This window comes from Eleginops maclovinus, chromosome 11, assembly GCF_036324505.1.
Source record: "Eleginops maclovinus isolate JMC-PN-2008 ecotype Puerto Natales chromosome 11, JC_Emac_rtc_rv5, whole genome shotgun sequence".
NCBI classification, from domain to species: Eukaryota; Metazoa; Chordata; class Actinopteri; order Perciformes; family Eleginopidae; genus Eleginops; species Eleginops maclovinus.
In genome coordinates this window covers 12,627,434-12,645,585 of record NC_086359.1, presented here as the reverse complement: position 1 = coordinate 12,645,585, position 18,152 = coordinate 12,627,434, and the positions used below count along the sequence as shown (strand labels likewise).

Sequence of the window (18,152 nt, the reverse complement as noted above, 5' to 3'; positions counted from 1 at the left end):
ACTGTTTGTGACTGAGGATTTATTTTAACTTTGGTTTAACTTTCACTATCACACATGCAGTCTATAAAGTTCAGGACCTTATCTTGCATTGGCTCATGTGTGAATGGGATTAGCAAGGAAATAATATTATAATTTAAACAAATGTAAGTAAATATAGAGAAAAGGTGATGCTGATTTTATCTCAAGTGACTCTTCACACTCACCTTCAGTATCTCTCTCTCGTTGCAGGCCAAATGACAGACCTGATCTACACAGAGAAAGAGTTGGTCCAGTCGCTGAGTGAATACATAAAAGCAGAGGAGTCCAAACTTTCTACAATACAAAGGTACACTTTAACCCGGTTAATTAACAACCACCGCTTATGAATGTACAACACTACATTTAAAAGGGAAATGTTTTACTTTTTTATTCCACTGCAGTTGAATGAGTTTCAGATGACTATTTAGCTATCAGATTTAGATTCACAATAAATAATTTACGATGGGCTTATAAAACAAAATACAGAGTCAAAGACTAAACCAGTGGTTTACAACCTTTTCAGTTCCAGATGTTGTCAGCATTTCCACAAGATATTGACTCAAAATTCAGAATTAAAAGCCAAGGTTCTGCTTTTATTCATTCTCATGGAAAAGTCTGTTGAAAATGTTTTGATGAAAGAGACTCAAGGTTTAGAACATGTGAACCATGTGCTGTACAAGATAAATAAGAACATCTTTGTAACATGGTAGGGTCATTTAAGGTAGAAACACTGAGCATAGCTTCTGCAGTTTTACCACCAAATACTTTCAATATTAACAAATCTCTTGCTGAGCAGATATGAACATATACAGATGTGTTAGTGTTATTGACTGTTGATGCAATAGCTTTGATTTTTAGGTATAATATGTGTAAAAAGTTTAGATGAATTTGACGCTTTAATCCATAGAAGTTGGAGTCGGCCCCATGAGAGGAGGGCTCTGGTGGGAAGAGAGGAGGCGGACTCTGTGATTATCTATGATTACATATATCAGAGGTAAAAGTAACAAAATGTTGTCTGTCTGTCTCATAGCTGGGCCAACAAACTAGACGCTCTGACCAAATTGTCCACCTCAGACCCAGAGGGATACCTGGCCCACCCAGTGAATGCCTACAAACTGATGAAGAGGCTAAACAGGGAGTGGTCTGAACTGGAGTCCCTGGTGCTGCAGAACCCCTCTGATGGTAAGGAAAGGAAAAGGGAGGGAAAGGAGGAAGGAAGGAAGGAAGGGAGGAAGGAAGGGAGGGAGGAAGGGAGGGAGGGAGGGAGGGAGGGAGGTAGGAAGGAAGGAAGGGAGGGAGGGAAGGAAGGAAGGAAGGAAAGGAAGGAAGGAAGGAAGGAAGGAAGGAAGGAAGGAAGGAAGGAAGGAAGGAAGGAAGGAAGGAAGGAAGGAAGGAAGGAAGGAAGGAAGGAAGGAAGGAAGGAAGGAAGGAAGGAAGGAAGGAAGGAAGGAAGGAAGGAAGGAAGGAAGAAAGAAAGAAAGAAAGAAAGAAAGGAAGGAAGGAGTGGAGCTGGATAAGAGTGGTGTGATTTGTTCTTGATTGGATCTACGTCTTATGTTAATGCTCACAATTACACAAAAATGAATCACATCACCAAGTTGGACCCAATGTTGCTCCCATACACATAGCCTAGATGTTTACGATGAGTCCCATGACTGTAAAAAGGCAAAGATGGTGAAGTAACAAGACACATACATTGCATTGAATTGAGACCACTGAAAAGCACTAAGACCCATCACCAGCTCCACCATAACTGCTGCAGACAGAGGAGGAAAAGCATTTTGCCAAAGCATGTGCAAGCTTTAAATCATCATTCATGAGAAATGATTACTTTTTGTAGATTGACAGCACTAGTTATATTACAACTTCATCGTGATGACGGATCAGGCAAGGGGAAAATGTTTGTCTTTTTTGGCTACATGCAGCTATGGGCATGTTGCCTGGCTGGGATTTCATTGACATTTCCTGTGATATAAGCTATGCAAGCTCAAAGCGTATCAAACAAAGTTGTATTATTATCATCCAGGAGAGTTCCTGTTCCTCATTTATCTCTGCATTTACTAGTCATACATCTGGAAAATGACTGTAAATATAGCTCAATCTGAAATAATTTTGACCTGATCAGATATGTAATTGCATTAGATAATGCAGCCTTTGCAAAATATGGATCTGGCAATATTTCCAATCCCAGGGCCGGCCCTGGGCATAGGCAGTATAGGCGAATGCTTGGGGCGCATCCATCCATGGGGGGGTGCCGTAAATAGGGGGGAAGAAAAAAAAAGTCATGTTTTTATTTTTTTCAACTATTAACGATGTCTGAAACTACGCTTACATTGCATACGGGGGGGGGGGGGGAGGGGGCAGCACATTGGTCAGGGCCGGGCCTGTCCAATCCTATTGACATTGTTTGAAGTCATACCACGTCTAATTATCTCTTAACATCGTATAATCCTTCTGAAGGGCAGCACTTGTTTCATCGGACTCTCAGCACAAGCAGAAAGCAAGCAGCGAATATCTAATCCAGTGAGGATGTGAGCAGAGTCATTACGTCTTAGACTGCAGTTAGGAATTCTTTCGGCTGAATAGCTCTGCTCAAATACTTCCAGAATAAACACAGAGAGAGAACGGGGAGGCCATCATGTTTCAGCCCCTGTTGTGCCTCATTTCTGCAAATGTTGGACATGTTCTCTCTTTGTGAGTGTTTGGACCTTAAAGTCTCTGTGTGTGGGAGGCAGATGGCCTAAGCATGCATGTGTCATTGAGATAATCTGAATAAGTGGCCATGAGTCAGAGAGAGAGAGAAAGACTGTGAAGAGAGACTGGATTCAAACCTTTAAACATGAACATATATAAAACAGTATTTCGATTTAGGATAATGTTTTATACTTTTTTTTTTTTTTACATAAGCAGGTAGTGTTGTAAAGAATATGCATTCCCATCTTAATTGATTTCATCTTTATGCTTTCATAATATTGATGGATGCGCATGGCATGAAGTCATTTGAAAGATTAGAAGATTACACATACCTCTGCTGAATACAACGGAGCATGTTTAGGACATATTTAATGGAAACCTAACATCAGCCCTTAGGAATTCTATGTATGATCTCAGAATATACTGAGAAGCAGATGGTGATATCAAATAATGAAACAAGAGGAATATGAAGAAACAAACATGGCAATAATGTCTCCAATGCACAAGACACTTGACTAAATGACTGTAATAGATGCTCTGATTATTGTGAAGTTGGTACTAACTGTGAGGTATAAGCTTGAATACATCAAAGAAATTGGCAGTGGCAGTTGTGACCTTCGTTTTCATTACTCATTTTTGTTGCTATTGCATAAGGACAGGGCGAGAGGGGGGGGGGGGGGGGAAGGCAAATACTACTTTGATTCGTATTTTTATTGTTTAATAGATTTCATTTTGATGAATTGTACAAACACCCGTCATACACTGCCTGGCCAAAAAAAAGGTCACACACTCTAATATTTCGTTGGACCGCCTTTACCTTTGTTTACGGCACGCATTCGCTGTGGCATCGTTTCCTCACGCTTCTGCAATGTCACAACATTATTTCATTTATTTCTGTCTTGCATTCATTTTTCGCCAAGATCTTGTATTAATGACTGGAGATTTGGACCACTGCGCAAAGTCTTCTCCAGCCCATCCGAAAGATTTTCAATCGGGTTCAGGTCTGGACTCTGTGGTGGCCAATCCATGTGTGTAAATGATGTCTCATGCTCCCTGATACACTCTTTCACAATTTGAGCCCGATGGATCTTGGCATTGTCATCTTGGAACATGCCCGTGCCATCAGGGAAGAAAAAATCCATTGATGGAATAAGCTGGTCCTTCAGTATATTCAGGTAGTCAGCTGACCTCATTCTTTGGGCACATAACGTTGCTGAACCTAGACCAGACCCACTGCAGCAACCCCAGATAATAGCACTGCCCCCACAGGCTTGTGACCTTTTTTTTGGCCGGGCAGTGTATTTTACTTTAGAGTAAGAGGAACATTGACTGAAACCAATTAACTAAAAATATTTATAGAGTTTAATGCTAGATAGCATTTTCTCCTTTCATGTTTGATTGTTGAGTTCAAAACAACCTTCCCTATGTGTGCTTGCATTTTATCTTCACCTTGCTTTAGTAGTAGGTATTTATTTTGAACACTAATCCAAAATCAAATGAAAATCGCATTGACATTTTTGTTGATTGAGCAAAGTCGATGGTAACCTTTTGGTTTCTAGGAAAAATACACCATCCTTGCTACAAGCACTTAACTGTACTTACATCCTGACATTGCCAGCCTCATTTTTTCTTTTCTGTCTTTTCAGGGTTCATTTCCAACATGTCCATACACAGACAGTTCTTCCCAGATGAAGAGGATGAGAAGGGTGCAGCCAAGGCGCTTATGCGTCTTCAGGACACGTACCAACTGGATTCCGAGGCCTTCTCCAGAGGAAAGCTGCCAGGTAACCAAGGAAGTGAACATGAATTTTAAAGAGGATAAAGTCCTTGTGTACATATCTTCAAGAAAGACAGGAAGGCTCACTGAAAACAAGTGTTTTATTTCAATGTTGTGTGTTTATACGATTGTGTTTATAGGCAGTTTGGATTTTGGACCTCCTGATGGGAACATTTTTGTGAAGTGAGGTCATGTTGAGGAGTCCTCACTTCACTCTGAAGGGTTGGGCTTGAATTTAAAGTTAATGTTAATTAAAGATGGTGTTTGGGATAAGTGGTTATTTAAAGGCAAATACTTGTATATAATACTATATTTGTTAGGAAACAGCTGACTCAGTTCACATTTATCTGTTACATTACTCTCATCCAGTAAGGTTTAGTGGTTTATAGTACTTTGTGTTGCAAAACTGCGAAACCCTCAAATTGTACAGACATTGCCTTTTAACATCATATATCTGTATGTATGCAGAATAAATATATTACATTTAGATTTTCAAAAAATGATTATAATAAATGCTTTAAAGGCAGACGCTATTTGCACCCGTGTGACTATAGTAGTCAGTGTTATTTACACCCGGGAAATCATTTGATTAGGTTTTTAATCCAAAAAATACTTGCAGCACACTATTGTCTGCTTTTTAATGTATTGAATTCTGCCGCAGGTATTCACTCCAATGTCATTCTGACGGTGGAGGACTGCTTCGATATGGGGAAGACGGCCTATAATGACGCAGACTATTACCATGCTGTACTGTGGATGCAGGAGTCCCTAAAGCAGCTGGATGCCGGGGAGGAAACAGAGGTTTCCAAGGGGGACATTTTGGACTACCTCAGCTACTCTGTTTACCAAATGGGAGACCTACCTCGAGCCATTGAGCTGACACGGCGACTGGTGGCTATTGGTAAGGTGCAACATGCAAACAGTGTACAGACAAAACCTAGAAGCTTAAATCAGTGCACACTTCATCACATTCATATTACATAAGAAATCTCTCATTCATTTACTTCAGCATGAGTCAGTCTTTTATGCAGCCAAAGAGGATGGGTGAATGGGGTCATGGTATTTATTTTTAGAAAGCAAAAAGGGAACTTGTACTTACTAAGCACTTAACCCACATACACACATATACAGACACTAGTGAGCTGACCAATACAGCCGCACTCCTCTACCATGGCGTAATTGATGGGTTGTCTTCTTGCTATTTCACCTATGCCTACAATACACTCCTCTCACTGCATCGGTGCTCTTGGCTTTCCAGAGCAGCAGGGTGTTGTCCATACAAAGGAAAAGTTGGCGGTTTGTAACCGTTATTTTAGTCTCTGCGTCAACAGTTGTGTATTCAGCTGCAGGCCATCCTTTCAGATTTGTGGTTTACATGTCAAGCGAAATAAATTGTGGTAGGGCATATGTAGCAGACTTTGACCTACTTTAAGTGCTACAAAGGTAACATTATTAACATATACAAATAGCATATAACTAAAAGGCAAAGCAATGTGTATTCAAGATAAAGCAAATTAATCTAACAGGAAGTGCAGTAAAAATGAAGAGCAGAGAGAAGCATTTTGTTTATTCTGTTTCCACTCGAAATCGTTTGTGTCGTTTGTTTTCGAGTCACTCAAATAGCAAGGTAAAAACATGCACACAATAGACATATATAAAAAACAGCTAGACAACATAATGTGAGGAACATACAAAAAATGTCTCACCCTCTCGTCACCCACATGAATATTGTTTAAAAAATAGACCCAGTCATTAATGCATAGATCGTAGTTTTTTTCATTGCTATTTAGCAAAAAACAGTTTGTGCTGATTATCAGCCTGGACTGAAATCCCTCCAGCAAACTAATGAAATGCACATTTTCGTCCAGCAAGTCGACACTTAAAATCCCCTCTGTTTACTGTAACATTTGTACACACAAGGCAGCTTTGTCCCTACAGGAAAATAACCAGGAGGCAGAGTATGTTGCTTTAATTCCCCTGATTATTAATGAACTAGTGCATTTCCACAGACCTCCACAATGTGGTGTGCTCGTTCTACTATCCACTCTGTAACTGCTTAAATACCTCAACTAATTACTAAAGCACACAAGGGTAACCATCAAATATCCTCATGTGACATATTAAGATAATTTATCTAATTAAACATACCAATAAGCACACAATCAGCTACTCCATTGCCAACCAAAGTCCTGCATAAATACGTGTGACTAAATCAAAGAACTGGTGAAGAACAAACAACAAATCCCAAATGCTAGATTATTATATATAGTCGTTATAGCTGTTCAAAACAAAATAGAATAAAAAGTGCATATTTTTCCTTCTAATATATAGTGGAATAGAAGTATGAATCATATTAAATAGAACAATGCATCAAAATGTGGTGCACAATTCATTTTAATGAGTATGAAATGTTTTACTTTAAATAAACCATACAGTACTAGGTTAAATAAATTAACTATTAAAGCTATAAAAGTCCAAAGCTGCAGTGTTTTTAAACTAAAAGTTGTCTTTATTTTATTTTAGCAATAACTTCTTAGCTGCAAATGGTGTCAACATACATTAATGGGACCAAACGTTTATAAAAAGGAGGCCATATAGTAAAACTCATTACAGATTCTCCTCTTCTTTATAGGTTATTCCACTTCTGAGTAGAAACGTTTCACTAATTTCCCACATTTTCTTTAACTGGCAGATCCCAGCCACCAGAGGGCAGGAGGAAACCTGCGGTATTTTGAGCGGTTGCTTACCAAGGAGCTCAATGAGCTGAAGCAGGATTACCCACCGGCCTCTGAGGAGCCCATCCAACTGGGAACCTACAGCAGACCTAAAGACCATCTCCCAGAGAGAGAGGTCTACGAAGCTCTCTGCAGAGGAGAGGGGCTCCAAATGGTGAGATATAAGTAGAAAAAAAAGGCTCATTAAGAGACAATCTGCAATAAAAAGAGGCAGTCAAAATTGTACCTACTTTTCTGAGGTGTTCATTTAATGTTAATACCTATAATGACATTAGATCAGAGCTTCAATAATAAATAAAGGAATTGATGTAATATTAAAGAGCAATGTTAAGAAACCTGCAGTACATTGAAAGTTACACATACAACAGCAAACATGCAATTACTGCAGGCATCACACACCCCTTCCATAAAGATGGATTTTATGGTGATCGAACAATGCTGGAAACAAAGGCCAAGTAAAACACATTTACAGCTATGTCCGATGCGACCAGTTTATTGCAGCTCTGCAGGCGCAAAAATGTTCTACTCTAGCTAATAAAAGTTACGTTCTGCTCTGCTCTGACATTTCACTGGGAAGTATACAGGACAAGGAGTCTTTTTCCATAGCAAAATGTTGATAAAAACCTGTATGGGTGCACCTGAAGTGTGCAGGAGCTTCCAAGATCCATCATTTCCATGTGACATTAGGTTTCAGCAGCAGTGTGGCAGACATTACAAATCAGATTTGACTCCTAAATATATCCTCTCTTAATTATTTTTCTGTTTATTTTGTATGTTTTACCAGAATGACGTGAGGCGCAGTCGCTTGTACTGCCGCTACCAGGATGGAGAGAGGAACCCTCGCCTCCTTCTGAAGCCTATAAAGGAGGAAGATGAGTGGGACAGCCCCCGCATTGTACGCTACCTGGACATTCTGTCACACGAGGAGACTGAGAAGATTAAGGAGCTGGCCAAACCCAGGGTGAGACAAGAAGCAGTACATCAATGATAACAAATCTAAACATTCTGCACTCAACCCAGGAGATAATACTAAACCATATACAGTAAACTGATCAAAAACACCTCATTAAGAAAGAATCTTTTGCCATGACCTTGTCAAGTCAGGCTGATGATGTACAGCTTCTACCATCTAAAAACCGTGACCATTAGTTACTTAAAAAAATTGTGGCAACAAAATGACAAGTAATATAATTAAATCGATTTGAATTACAATCATTTAATTAAAAAGTACTGAATAAATTGAGTTTTTATTAACTCAGTATTTGAACAAACTTAAGTTAGCTTTACTAAATATTTGATGGAATTTCATTATTTACTAATTATCAAGGAGAAATTTCTTTTAACCCTCTTAGGACATTTCCGATTTTGTATATTTAGTTTTTTTGCCTTGTAAATTATCATTTTTTAAAAGTATAATCAAGTTTTACACATCCAATAAATCAGCGGAACCTCAGGTAATGTTAATTGTCACTCATTAAAGACTTCTATACACTATAATAGGGGGATATTTGCCCATAAAACAAAAAAAACAAAAAGCACACCTTGAATGTTTACCTTATTTCATAAAAGCAGAACTGCTAACCATAATATTGAAAAAAACATGCAACACAGAAAGTTGCACACATTTGTTGGGATTGTGCCAGAAGTGATTAGACGCTTCTAACTACTTCTGTTCGTGCCCATTCTCATGAACAGTGTTTTTTTGCCAGGAATTTTTCTCCTCCTCATTTTTATATCTAAACATGATGTATATCATGGCACTTCCTGTACACAGTCACACACAGTGGCACCTGCCATGCTTTGAACCAGAAATGGGTATTCATGGGAGTATTGTGTCTCACAGCACACATTTCCCTGTGGAGAATGTAGATGCTGAAACAGACACTCCGACCACTCAGATTGTCCGATTCAGAAACGTGAATCCTGCACTCTATACGTCGCCAACAGAGATGGTGGATGAGAATATAGCGATAAAACATACAGAAAAGGATAAGCAAAGCGCCAAGGAAAAAGGTGAAACTGTCCCCATCTTTTCAAACTTTACGCATCCGTTTTACCGACGCAAGTAAACGGCTCACAATAACAAACTTGATATCAGTGTTTAGCGCTGTTTCTCTAGTTTAAGAGGAAATGTCTCTAGCTTAAACTTACAAGTTATGACGCTCTAAAGACGACATGATATTTGGGAGCATATACGCTCCCATGGGTCTCAGAGTAAATAATTATTTACATTTATTGTATATCTGTGTGGAATTCATTTATATTTACTGAACATCTGCATGAAATTGACTTGCATTTACTGAATATTTGGGTGAAAATGATTTGGCTTCACCAAATAAAATAAATAATAACTACACATTTTTTTACAACATTCTGCTCTTAATTTAACACAGCAATTTGTTGATATATTATGTATTGATATAAAAGACTTGTGTGGCACAACATGGATATAACGACATGTTCAAGAATGGAATGAGTGGCCGCACTGGGTACTGTTTATGATAAAACATAATCATTAATCATTTTATATCTGTATGTTGTTTTTGCTTCATAAGCTTGCCAGAGCTACTGTCCGTGACCCGAAAACAGGCGTCCTGACCACAGCCAACTACAGAGTGTCCAAAAGGTAAAAGGTTTTTGGAGGGGGCTTATTGTTATCAGATTTTCCTTTATTTAGTATTGAAAATAGTTGCGGTGTGAATCCATGTTCTGTATAGTTTTCTCTTGAGGGATTTAGCCTTACCCAAATAACATCATCAGTCTGCTGTGAATCGTGATTCTTTATTTCAAGTCAATCTGTGACTTTAACTCAGTCAGTAGTAATTATACTGAATGTATCACACCTCTGGGTGCGACGATTCTACTCTGTATATGTCACAGACAAAGACACAAACACCATCCCTCTGTCTTTCCTCCTGGTCAGTTAGTTTTTGTGGTTGTAGGTTATTGAGTTGCTTTACACTCGGCCACCCCTTGGTGTGCTGTGAGTTTATTTAACTTGCTTGCAGGTGATGAAAGTGCCTGTCGAATGCTGAATTATCGCAATCTGACTTGTGTGAAGGATATCTTTTTGAGAGTAGAGTCATTGGAAACCACACAAGCTGCAGGAGACCCCCTTCATGTCTACTCTGAAAGATCTTCCGAGCCTGGCCGTGAGAAGAGTTTGTGACCAATACAAGTGAATAACAGCGATATCACACTGTATCGCAACATCTATTCTGAAGGTCCTGCTTTCTCTGGGGGTATTTATCCTAAGCTTATTCACTTAACTTGGATAACTGAATATGGCAATTCTCTGCCAATCTATACAAGCGAAGGATGCCATTGGACCTAAGTAGGAAAACATTTTTACCGAATGAAGGATCGTGTAGAGGTTGCCTCAGGTCACAGGCAGCACATTTTGGAGGATACAACAATAACATCTGCAGAAGATTTAAGGAAAGCTGCACCAAATCTCATCCACTGAACTCTGTGTGCTCCCATACTGTACGTGTGGGTGTGAATTCCTATCCTTCCACCTTTATTCCCTTGCGAATCGATGCCCCTATAATTATTATCTTCCAAGGTTTCCCAGAAGATTCCATCCTGCAGACTGTGTTGAGATATGGGTAACTTCGGGGGGGGGCAGCGGGTTGGTGGGGGTTTATTTAGCTGCTGAAATGTGACCTAAGGCCCACTCTGTTTTGTTACCCAATCACAGGTGTGATTTATTTGGTTTTCTTGCTCCTGACCGGAGGTGGTTGTCAAATGGCGACAGATTGACGGATATGGTATAGAAAACGAGTTTCACAGCAGTTAGTCAGTGAACTGAGAGTCCCTGATGAAAGGGAAGATCAGATTCCACTAGTTCATGATAAAGAAGTCATTTGGTTTAAAAGACAAGACTAAATCAATCAAAATTATAAGAATGAATAATAAAAAGTTGATAACGTATGTAAACTTTTGACCTTTACATTTTTTCATTTTTATTATCTTAATCGGGTTTTTATTAAACATTTCTATATTTCAATTTTTTGGTTTAATTTATAGCTTCTATATTTTATCGTATTTATTGGTTTTGTCTTCCATTATTTTACCGAGAGGGATCATTATTTATTGAGCACTGAATTACTCGTACATCCAGGGTTCAAGTGCGTTTGTGCGTGTGCATTGTACTTTACAGTGTGCTTATACATGAACACATTTATGTTTTGTTTTTTTCAGTGCATGGTTAGAAGAAGAGGATGACCCTGTGATTGCCAGAGTCAACCAGAGAATAGGAGACCTTACTGGCCTCGAAGTAGACACTGCAGAGTTACTACAGGTAATGTCATACAGGGACAATAGACGGAATAACTCTAATTAACACACCATTATTTTCGCATATAACTTGGTAATCTGACATCCATTCTTATGATTGTATTCACTAAAACGATAGTGATATGTGCAGCGTAAAGTTAAGTATTTTTATCTGTTTCGATTTTTGTGAATTGTTAAGTTAACACATTGACAACTTTCCGTTATATCCTATCCACGACAGTATAAAAAAGTGAACTGAATTGTGTTTGTTTTTATTTAAACCAAGGACATATCATATTTAAAAAAGCCCAACTGTAGTGGGTTCTTCCAGAAAAATGTATTCAGTCAGTGATATTCAACAGATCTCACTGGAACTACTTTCATACAATCCCAGGTTAGATTACAACTATGATCACGATGCTGTTTTTATCATGTGACTCTTTTTGCCTAAAGAGAATGTATCCTGATAATGTGAAACAATAATTAAAATGTTTAAATCGTCTTTGTTAATGGCTTACCAGGTCGCTAACTATGGAGTTGGAGGACAGTATGAGCCACATTATGACTTCTCAAGGGTGAGTTAATGTGTGTGTGAGTGGAAACGGATTGGTTTAGTTACAATACTTTTATGAAAATCAATGACAGTGAATGTGTAAGTCTTTGATTTTCATTTCAAGTCATCGTTCTAGTACTCATTGTTAAAAGGAGCACATCACATTACGTTTATACTCCCTTTTTAAAAAATGGTATAAACATTCTCTCATTGTCTTAGGTTTAATGGCCTAAAAACAAACAAAACCCTCATTACCACTGTGAAGGACACATTTTGTATGTAGCTGTGTTCTTTATGGTCGAATTAGCTCCAGACATTTTTAGCTGTATCATACCTCAAACATATATAAACATTTCAAACAATTGTTTTGGTTATTTTGGCTGATTTAGAGATACATGCATTTTCACAACCTTTATGGCCCTACACCTGCCATCACCATACCTTTCGTAGTGCGTGAAGTCTCAAAATGTCTCACATTGTGGTTGTTTGGATATACATTGGTTATTGTCAGGACATTTAAATGCCTAGATAACAGCATGGCTTTTCCTTTTTCTTTTTGGTCGTGTATAATCAAGTCTTTATCTGAATATAACTGTCTGCTCTTCCTGTGCCTCTAATTTCTACTACTTGATAACACTCTAATTCTCAGTGTTACTAAATGCTTCACTGTTATTAAAGTGTGCTTCTTCTTTGTCACTTATCTACCTGATCACCCATTTCTTTTTATTGCAATATGTGCTGATATCCACACAGATATCACACTGAGTTTGATCCTCTGAAATCTGTGTAATGTATGTTTTAACTCTGTCAATATATCCGCTCTGCTTGTTGACTAACTGTATAACTTGGTGCATTGTGAACTCATACACCACCCATCCTTTAAATGTTCCCAAGTGACCTTTTCCCTCTGAGGTCCCAGCTATGTTCCTTCTGTGTGTTACAGCTGGAACCATTTAAGATGTGATCTATATGGTCTTCATAAGATAGATAGCTGTATGCATTGTGCAGCTGGCTAAAGTCTTGTTGTTATTACATTACTGAGCCGAGGTGAAACTATTACAAAGTGATGATTTATGGATAAGTAGATTTATTGTCATTTTCTTCTGAGGATCCCCTTTTAAGAAGTAGGCAACTGTATGATTTATGCATCCTATTATACAATAATGAAGTGCTAAATGTCAACTTTTTGTAGTTTTATGTGCATTATGTTCCTTTAAACTTACATGATTTTCTTTTTACTAAGTTGTAATTTAGTAATTACATTTTGTATTGCATGTAAGTGTAGTTAATCTATAGCACCATCATTTTGTACTCCCCAGTATTTGAATCACAACATATTGCAATGATTGTTACACCTTTTACATAGACAATTCATTTTGTCTAGGGACTACGTAAAAGTACACTTAGGAAACAAAAATAGATGTCTTCATTTTAAATAATTGTTATAACATTGTAAAGACAATGCTTATTTTATGTATTTTAGCATGACTTGTACTAATAGAATACAATAATTGTCTCAAAATTAAGAATGGCGTTTAATAAAATGGAAATAACTTTCAGACTTAACTTAAATATTTGCACAACTACATTTAAAAAAAATAAGGTTTGGAATAAAGGTTGTTCCATTGAAAAAAAATTATATTATTAACCTTTATTATTATTATTAGTACACAGAAAGCATTATTCTGAGCTATAATTTGGAGTTATCAATATGTATGTTAGTCATTTTAATAAATGGCACAACGTTGTTATATCCTTAATTTCACCATAGACTGCAAGACACTGAATGTTTTTTAGGGTCTTGACATGAAGTCCCTAAGTTTCTTTTTTATGTAGCTACTTAAACAAAGACCTTTTTTTTTCTAGTGCAACTCCAACATTTTGAAATAACTACAATATGTTAAAATGTAATATAAAATGCAGGGAAAGGTATCACACATTAGATTATAGCTGTTGATAACGTTATGACATAATATGGTGTCACAATGTTTTATAACGGTGCCCTTAGTGGCAGGGCTCCTATCCCAAGTCTTTTTAGTGATGGGTTAATGTCTAACCATCTTTTGCAGCGTCCTTTTGACAACAGTCCGGACGGAAATAGACTTGCTACATTCCTAAACTACGTAAGTACTTGGTGTGTGAGAGCTTTCATCATGTATTTTCATTCTTGAATTTTATCTTCGTAGAAAGATGAGCCTGATGCTTTCAAAAGATTAGGCACTGGAAATCGTGTGGCAACTTTTTTAAATTACGTAAGTATGTTCACCTAGTCGGCGTTGATTGAAGGCCGGTCTCCTGGTATATACACTCCGTCTTTTCTTTGTTTTCACTTCATGCTCTGGTTCAATCTTGGACTTGGATTGATTGACTTTCATTTGGCCTGTAGTGTGGCGAATACAGTCGTACCTCTCAAATTCTTTAGGCACTTGATGAACAGAGGCAAGAGACTGTAGTATAAAAAACAACTCTCACTAACCCATCGCTTGGATGACTGAGAAACAAACATCTAAGAAGTTTTTCTGTCAATCAGTTCCAGTACACATTGCGGAGAGTTGAATTGGCCTTCCCCCATTAACTCTTTATTTTACCCTTGCTAACACTGGGTTGTACAAAATACGACGACTCCTCGAAACAGAATGTTTTTAATGATGTATGCACTTCACACATTTACAGTATATCTTTCAGGTTAAAGATCATCTCTGTAGATCAGCAAGCATGTTTGGCTCATTTAAAAATATATGTTATATGAGACACTACTTAGTAAAAATATCAGTGATGAAGTAGTTATGAAATTGTGTGTGGAACTACTGGTGGGTCATTTTAAAGGAACGCCATTTCCCCTTTTTCGGTGTCCTGAATTTTCTTTAGTCTTTCTAGTTTTCCCTCACTTTAGTACACATAGCGACTTTCTTGCAACCCCGTATAGTGTGAAGATGTGTGACTTGTCATTTTGTGCGAATTACTTCATGCAAGTCCTTAACTCATTCATTAAACAACATTTTGAATGTTTTTTTTCTAAAGAAATGACATAACCCAAGAATGTATCTTGCTATATAGTGCTCTGAAATTAAAATCAATGTATACAGTATTTACATGTACAGCATTTATACAGACCCAAACAAAACGTGTGTTTAATTTAAACACTTTCTTCCAACCAAGTGTGTGTGTTTTCTCAGATGAGCGATGTGGAGGCAGGAGGAGCCACGGTCTTCCCTGACTTCGGAGCAGCTATCTGGCCTAGAAAGGTGATGACCAACAGATGTTGTGTGTGTAGAAATATTCCAATAATATTTTCCAACTTCGAGTGTGTTCAGTTTGTACTGCTAGTGGAAATCAGACCTCTCTGTGTTGTTTTCGAGTCAATGATTAAACACGCCCATTCTCTCTAAGTCCTGACGGAATGATGGACGGTCTCAGTTTGAGGTACATTCACTAAGTATTACTTGGAAATGAAAATTGATGAAGCGTGACATTTTTCAAACTAAAACTTTGTGCAGTGCATCAGAAGTATTTGCCCTAGGTCATGGGTCTTTAACCTGGCGCTGTCGCACAGAGGGGGACCTTAGACTTACTGCAGGGAGGACTCAAATTATTACCATTTGTATTGTTCCTATGAAAAGGTCTAAAATTACACATTACAGTAACATATCATTAACAACTATTTATTGGCATATTTGTTAACCTAAACATTTAATTAACACAACATTAATGATCTTGTTTCTCTAACTAAACATTCTCTATGAATCCTCTTGTATGAAATTGGCTAGCCTACTTATGCTAAATCGCGAAAAGTGGCAAAGTAGTATTATTTAAAGTATTGTTTGAACATGGCTCTTTGGACCACCTTTCAACATAATACACATACCATGGACAAAAGGGAACTCTCTACCGGGTCTGCCAACGCTTTGTTCATAACCCGTCTGTTTTTACCTCTATCTCCTGCAGTGTGCAGATGCAGTCAAATATCTTTCTTTTTTTCCAAGAAGCTGTTTCTTTACTTCCTTGTACTTTGCACGCTCCTTGAACACTGGAGTCGAGTAAAAAAAAAACATGTATCTGAATGTCTTTCTCTGTGAAGACAGCTGTCTATTTGCTTGGCTGGGAAAACAAACCTCAATAGGCCTTGGAGAGTCGCTGTGTCCCAACTCAACCCCAAATGCTTTCTTAATGTTGATTTCTGTTTACCAATTTCTTGCTCAGTAGTCTCTCCAAGATTCCAATCCAAATATTTTCCTTGAAATGTTCAGGCCTAAAGTAGATCCTTACATTTCTCCTACAGGCTTTTAACAACTTTACATCTTACTTAGAATCGACTCTGCTCCTTTCTATGTATTTATCAATCAATACCAGATGTACTTGTCAAGCAACCAAAGTCTGCTTGAGAAACTCATAACATTGCTGCAATGAAACACGCTCAGCGTGAAGCCGCTTGTGCTCCAGGTATACTGTAACCCAGCATTTGTCTCCTCTGTTCTGTACATTGGATGTGACCAAATATGTTCATTTGTTCCGTTCCTCCACAGGGGACGGCAGTTTTTTGGTACAATCTTTTCAAGAGTGGGGAGGGAGACTATAGGACCAGACATGCAGCCTGTCCCGTCTTAGTAGGAAGTAAATGGGGTAAGTGACAGACTAATATTCGGTGAATCTTTGGTCATTCTGAGTGTAACCATCCCAGAGAACAGAGACAGTTTTGTAGTTTAGAAAAAATGCAGGACTTATCCGACTTTTCTGTCCCTCATATGTATGTTTTTTTTTTATTTCATCAGTGTCAAATAAGTGGATTCACGAACGAGGACAAGAGTTCAGGAGACCCTGTGGCCTGACAGAAGTGGACTGAAGTCACACGCACACGCACTTAACTAACATGCAAAAACACACAAACTATAAACACACCCTCAGTAGTGCCTTAAGTCTGTCAATTACGCAACTCATAGACACACAACTCAACACCTGGTGCTTTCTGCCTCTACTTGTCTACGTCGTAAAAACTTTTTTTATGAGGAATTATATCAGCCTTATGTGCCAAGAGGTACATAACACATGTATTCCCACACCCTCCCTATTAAAGTGAATAAGGAATAGGGTAAAATGCGTTTGTAAAACTAATTCCTTAATCAATACAAAACTATGTCAGTGCAATGATGGTTTGCCAACAAACACCCATTTTGCAGTCACTAATATCTAAGTATTTAAAAATAAGTAATAAGCAGTTCCAAATATGAGTTCTCTACCAAATCTTTATTTTTTTTACTGATACCAAAAAACAAATATTATTTGTTTAACGTCGTAGCCCTCCATACTGCTCCATTCACACAATAAGAAGAGTGTAACTTTAAAAAAATGTAAATCGTTATTTATTTAGCTAATATCCTAGCTGTTGAAAACATACATCAAAACATACAGTTGGTGTTTTAAAGTCCTTACCAAAATGATGTCGGAGTAGGTCAGATTCAGATTGCAATGCCATAGGCATATTAATTAAAGGGAAGCAATAGATTCATTTTCACATATTTCTGAAAAATTACCCAAGCTGAGTCTAGAAAAATGACCTTTCTTTCAATGATTTTGTGACTTAGACGTTATGACCTAACTGTAGACTCTGTACTATATTCAGACAGTACAAAGAACATCAGTTGATGATTACCCAATGGAAACACATTTTTTCGTTTACATTTTTAAGCAAATTTTTGGGTAGGACTGAAGTCATGTTCATAAATATTTGGCTGCCAAGTATCAGGAAAGTGTTTTTTACAAAAAGCTTTGAGCTGCTATTGGCTATATCTAATATCATTTAAGAAAAACGAACTCTTTTCATACAGTATACTACTTTCATTTTGTAGACATAAAAAGGCTTTACTCTATCTTCATTTACACATATACTTGATTAAATGCTCCTGACACTCTGGTTGTTATAGTTTGCTTTAAAGTGTGTTATTTTTCTTTTAACCTGACAGATAAAACAATTCCTCTTCAACATATCCATGATGTTTTATTTATGTAGTGTTTAAATTATTTAGTTTATTCAGTTACATGTTGTGCTCTTTGGTCAAGCTGGCAAACAACCAAGTCTAAATAAACTGTGTCTTGTATTAAA

General features: G+C 37.6%; 1 protein-coding gene across 3 annotated transcripts in view; it reads left to right on the top strand.

The window, feature by feature from the left end:
* Positions 1-18,152, top strand: part of LOC134871574 (prolyl 4-hydroxylase subunit alpha-2-like) — a 26,857-nt gene extending 8,705 nt beyond the window's left edge. Inside the window, exons 3-15 of one of the 3 annotated variants that reach the window (XM_063894322.1) lie at positions 229-325; positions 1,049-1,200; positions 4,359-4,496; positions 5,151-5,390; positions 7,182-7,378; positions 8,009-8,185; positions 9,780-9,850; positions 11,428-11,527; positions 12,024-12,077; positions 14,242-14,307; positions 15,232-15,300; positions 16,579-16,675; positions 16,825-18,152. In XM_063894322.1, coding sequence (XP_063750392.1) covers positions 229-325; positions 1,049-1,200; positions 4,359-4,496; positions 5,151-5,390; positions 7,182-7,378; positions 8,009-8,185; positions 9,780-9,850; positions 11,428-11,527; positions 12,024-12,077; positions 14,242-14,307; positions 15,232-15,300; positions 16,579-16,675; positions 16,825-16,895 — 1,529 coding nt within the window. In that variant the 3' untranslated portion in view covers positions 16,896-18,152. Of the gene's footprint in view, positions 1-228; positions 326-1,048; positions 1,201-4,358; positions 4,497-5,150; positions 5,391-7,181; positions 7,379-8,008; positions 8,186-9,779; positions 9,851-11,427; positions 11,528-12,023; positions 12,078-14,124; positions 14,308-15,231; positions 15,301-16,578; positions 16,676-16,824 lie in introns of those variants that run through there. The other 2 variants (XM_063894323.1, XR_010166710.1) reach the window with 2 other exon arrangements.